The sequence below is a fragment of the Limulus polyphemus genome, unplaced genomic scaffold (assembly GCF_000517525.1).
Source record: "Limulus polyphemus unplaced genomic scaffold, Limulus_polyphemus-2.1.2 Scaffold870, whole genome shotgun sequence".
Taxonomy (NCBI): Eukaryota; Metazoa; Arthropoda; class Merostomata; order Xiphosura; family Limulidae; genus Limulus; species Limulus polyphemus.
Window position 1 is genome coordinate 209,451 of NW_013666480.1, and position 5,428 is coordinate 214,878.

Below are 5,428 nucleotides of genomic sequence, written 5' to 3' on the forward strand. Positions count from 1 at the left end.
ATATATATATATATATATATATATATATATACATACAACAGTTATGTTAATTTTAACACTAAAAAGAAATATATATAGCCCACAAAGCTGCAAGGGCGAGAATGTTCAATATCGGGATTTGAACTCGTGATCTGCACATTGCGAGTGAATCGTCCTAACCACCAGGCCTAGCCAGGCTTTTACCACTGCTCATGAGTTTGGCATTGCACCTTTTCGTGTGCAAGAATGCATTTGTTGGAAAAAATGAATGGCTTGCATATAACCACTTTGTCTTGTTATCATGTATGTTGGAGCTCTTGTCAGAAGTTTTCTTTGAGGACCATTTCTAACGTTCAGCAACGTTCTAACGTTCTGAACTTTGAGCACACATATTTCTAAATATGTGCCCACTAGTGGTTCAGAGGTAAGTATGAGGGCTTATAATGATAAAAATTGGGATCAGTACCCACAGTGGGCAGAGCACAGATAGCCCATTGCTTGGCTTTGTGCTTAATAATAAATAAATCTACAATTTATCTATTCCTGTATATGGTGAGGGGTCCTTCCATGGAAGGTTCTATCTGTACAATTTACCTCATCTGTGTTCCAAACATCCATGCACATATTTGCCATACATAACAACTTATGAAGGGGAGGAGAAGATCCTGATGGTTGAGTGGTGTTGGTGGAACTGCAACACACCACTTTGGCCTTGAATTCCTGTAGACAGTTGGCCTGTGGGATTAGAGTTAACCGAGTGCCAGTGTTAGACATCCTAAACAAGTGTTGTGGACATTATATTTGATGCTGATGTTAGGTTATAATGCCAATAAAATTGTGGTGTAGCTACACAATCCTAGAGTGACATTGTGGCACATTCCCTTTCGGACTCCATGGTGGGTGGGGTCAGAGGGTACTGAATTTATTCTTCTTTCTCATAGATAATTTAAAAAAGAACAGTTGGAAAACGACCATGTATGGCAGACTCCGTTCCACAGCTCCCATCTTCTAGTGTTCCTGTACCCCAATTTCTAAGACTTCCTTTGCTGTCTGACAAGTCTTTAGGACAGATGTTTCCATTTTTCATGCAAAAGAGATTAAAGAGGCTTGCTGGCTCTCTTAACTCTGCAAAAAGTTACATTCTGGAACATCTTGGTTGAAACATCTTGACCACAAAATAGTGAACTCTTCTTGAAGTTGAATTCATTGTGAATATGCCTATTGAAGTTACTTTCCATGCTACTTTGAATTTCACAAGAGGAGTGAACTTAACATACTCGAGTCGGAAATTCTTGCTGGTTTCCATAAACAAGGTGTTTCGGCTGTTCAACGAATTTCCACCCAAAATGAAATAATACAGCCTACGAATGATTTCATTTTGAAAGTTACATCACCATGTCCTCCTTCTACTATCAATGTAGGCTAACTGAACTGTAAGGTGAGCTTAATATTCATAACCTTTTCAGCTGTTTCCAATGCCAGTGGTTCAGGTACTCTAACACAACTTTTCATTGTTCTTTGACACGTGCTAGTTATGCTGGCAAAGTCCATGATAACTATGAACGACTATTGGTACTACATTGCATTAACCGTAATGGTTCTCATCCTTCTTATTTTAGTTTATGTCCCAAATGGATGTAGCAAAACGAGGTACAATGTTTACGGACCATAAACAATATTTCTTATGCTGATGCACAGAAGTTGGTGTCCTCTCTTCCAACTTGGATATATACTGCCCTCCATGGATACATGAGTTGACAAGTGTATGTGCCTACTCCAATTTCTGTTCCTACAGCAAAATCCAGTGAACACTCAAAACCCCTCCATTGGCCCCAAGGTGCAGGACCATTATTCAATCACACACACACACATTCATCTGACAGCGACTAGCCCCAACAACCCAGAGCAGGATCCATGTAGGTCAATCGACTTCTTTGTATTAAGAAAACAGTTGTGGTTGTAAACAACTACAAAAGAGATCTCCCCCTGGTTTCTCCTGCTTCTTCCAAGTAACAACGAGCATTTTATACAGTGGAACTGTCGAGGTTTTCGTTTTTATTTATATGACATTAAGACCTTGATTTTTGCTTATCATCCTGTGTGTCTCACCTTTCAGGAGACATCTCTGAGATTGGGTGATGCTGTCACCTTTTGGCAGTTTCATTGTACAGGAAACACAGGTTGTGTTATGGACGAGTTGATACGAGTGTGGCGCTGCTGACTGCCCAGCATGCACCCATCATGTCTGTTCCACTTAATATGCCACTAAAAGCTGTTGCCATCTGTGACTCCATCGATCACACCATGACAATTTGTTCTCTTTAGCTGTCATTGGGAGAGGGTTATGATCAAGTAGATCTTGATGGTGTTATTAAACAGTTACCATCTCCGTTCTTCATCTTTAGAGACTTTAATGGACACAATCCACTTTGGGGTGGTGCCAACATTGATGGGAGTGGTTGTTCTGTGCAGTGTATGTTCTCGGATCACAACATTTCTCTCTTGAGTACCGGTTCATATACGTATTTTCACGCTACTAGTCAGCCTTTTAGTGTCATAGATCTATCCATTTGTTCCTCTTCCCTTCTTCCTTATTTTTCTTGGAGAGTAGTGAATGATCCACAGAGTAGCGATCATTTATTCATTGTCCTAAGTGAGAGTAGTCACAATCAGTGTCATCAGACTTGAGTCACATGTGGGAAGCTGGGGCATACTCATTGATTCTTCTTCACCACTCTTTTTGAACTTGATCCTGCTGTCATTAATCTCTCTACTATTAAAAATTACTTAGAGGCAGTAAATGACTGTATTTTCCAGGCAGCTGTTCATATGATTTTTAAAACCTCAACATAATTGCCACAGTGTCCTCGTCTATGGTGGACCCATGACTGCCAATGAAAGGCCTAGAAAGTGGCCTAGGATATCTTCTGCATATATGGCCTGTCAACATGCAGGTTAGACATCAAAGTCAGAAGGAATCTTGGGTTACATTCATACACCATATTTCTTCTACCACCAGTTCCAAGGTAGTTTGGCACAAGACTCGAAAAGTTAGTGGGAAGTTTACCTCTCATCCTCATTTGATCTTGCATTCCAATAGCCAAGAGGTTGCTGAAATTAAAGTGTATTGCTAGCATTCTTGGTGAATAATTTTTTCACCATTCCATCACTTCCACTACCTTCTTTGTCACCACCCTCTTTCCAAGCCAATGCAGTCTAGCATTATATCAGTTCACATGATGATATTAATTATGAGATGTTTCACCTTCTTTCTTCTGCTTCTCTTGCTCTTCCTCTGTCTGTTTTTAACTGGATTGGGCTCAAGGAGGAATATCCAGATGTATATTTCTATTTTCATCCCTTTTTCTAAGCCTGGCAAGAATCCAAAGATTTCTTCTAATTATAGACTGATTGCTTTAAGTAGCTGTCTCTGTAAGGTTTTGGTGAGGATAGCTGATGCTCAACTTGTTTGGTTCCTGGAATCAAACAACTTCCTTTCGCCACCCAATGGTTTTCTTAGACAGTGCTTCACCATGGACCACCTGATCTGACTTGAAACATTGATCAGTGAAGCCTTTCTCAAGAGGGAGCTTCTCCTTTGGATCTTTTTTTAATCTTGAGAAGGACTATGGCGCTATGTGGAGTTTTGTGTTTAGCATATTACAGTACTCCAATTCCTATGGGTTACATGGTCGTTTACCTATTTGCGTTCAAAACTTTTTAAATGGCAGGTTATTTCAAGTCTGTGTGAGATCAACATTGTTACAATCCTTTACACAGAAACTGAGTCCCTTAGGGCTGTGTTTTGAGTGTCACGCTTTTCAGTATATTAATATCAATACTATTATTCTACTATTTCCAGCTACAGTTGCAAAAATTTTCTTTGCAAATGACTTTCAGATATCCTGGCAGTTACCAAATTCGAGGTTTACTGAATAGCAGTTTCTGACTGCTCTCACTTGCTTGGTGGGGTGGATCATAACAAACACTTTCTTGTTTTTGTCGCCAGTGTCGTGTCAACATTTCCTTGGTGACTGAGTCAAAGTTCTTAGAAGCTGATATTTATTCCACACATTTAGCAACTTTGTGTCAAATGTTCAGGGTACTAAATGTCCTCGGTGTTCTCTCTTCCACTTTTTGGGGAATTGGTAGATGTTCCATGCTGAAGATTCATCGTGACCTAATTCATTCAAAGTTGAACTATGTATATATGGTCTTTAGTTTAGCCAGTGACTCTGCCTTAAAGACCTCGGACCCTATACATCATTAGAGGCTTTGGTTCTGCACAGGGGTTTTCTGCACTTCTCCAGTGTAGAGTTTGTACACTGAATCCTCCACACCTTTACTACACCTTAGATGTTTGCAACTTTCATTACATTATTATGTGAAGCTCCAATCCTTACCACAACATCCCACTTGGTATTGTGTCTACATACTTTCTTTCCAGGCATGGTTGACTGAATTGGGTCTGAAATTGGATGATATTGCTGAATCCAATGATCAGCCCATATCTCCATGGTTTGTTACCATCCCCACTTGTTTCTTTTCTTTGATATATCTGAGTAGAACAGATACTCCTGACTGAAAGTATCAGTTCTCTTGGATATTCAGAAATGACTGATCCATTTCTCTTGATCGCCCGTTTCTTTTAACTATTTCTGGATTCTCGACCATGTTGATACTTGTGTGAACGAGTTTGCTAACACTGCAGCTAAATCTGTCTGTTCTGGCATTGTTACAACCCTGAACTGTCTCTTATGTGGACTACAGACCTATTATCAAAGCAAGGCTTCACGCCAGTTGGCAGTCGATTTGGAGTGAGCAGCTTTATTACAGGCTTTTCCAGATCAAGCATATTGTTATTGTTTGGCTATCTAATTTCTATATGAATCGGAGAGAGGAAGTTGTCTTGTCTAGGCTACGCATTACCCACAGTTTCATTGGATAACGTCAAATTTGCTTCAAAGTGATTCAGAATCCGGATACAAATGCGGATCCGGACTAAATTTGGGGAAAACTGTCTCATACTGACTCTCCATCTTGTGTAAAATTTTCGTGTACATTGCTCTATCAGTTTTTGAGATACGCGCGCGGAAACACACACACACAGACAGACACACAGTTTTGAGACGCTTTGGTTTATTCTTTTATTTTTCTGTATTTTTTTCATGTCTCACATTTCTTTTTTTTACTTTATTGGCGCAGGTAGCTCTGGTGTTTTGCGCCATTAAAAACAATCAACCAACAATTTATCTATTGACATTTGCAATAACTGAATACCTAATAGAGTTCTCATTTAATTTCAGTAATATAAGAGACACATGAGCACAAACTTAAATAAGCATTTCAGAAATGGCCTTACTAAGTATCATTTCTCGTATGTTGCAGTCTTCCAAACTAACACGAGAAAGAAATAATGGCACTCTAACAAGATATACTCTATTTTGTT

At 39.4% G+C, this 5,428-nt stretch overlaps 1 protein-coding gene across 1 annotated transcript in view; it reads left to right on the plus strand.

Moving 5' to 3' along the window:
- Window positions 1-3,918, plus strand: part of LOC106460959 (A disintegrin and metalloproteinase with thrombospondin motifs 20-like) — a 15,083-nt gene extending 11,165 nt beyond the window's left edge. Inside the window, exons 3-4 of the mRNA XM_022387754.1 lie at window positions 2,305-2,452; window positions 3,842-3,918. Coding sequence (XP_022243462.1) covers window positions 2,305-2,452; window positions 3,842-3,918 — 225 coding nt within the window. The remainder of the gene's footprint in view (window positions 1-2,304; window positions 2,453-3,841) is intronic.
- The last annotated feature ends 1,510 nt before the right edge of the window (window positions 3,919-5,428 follow it).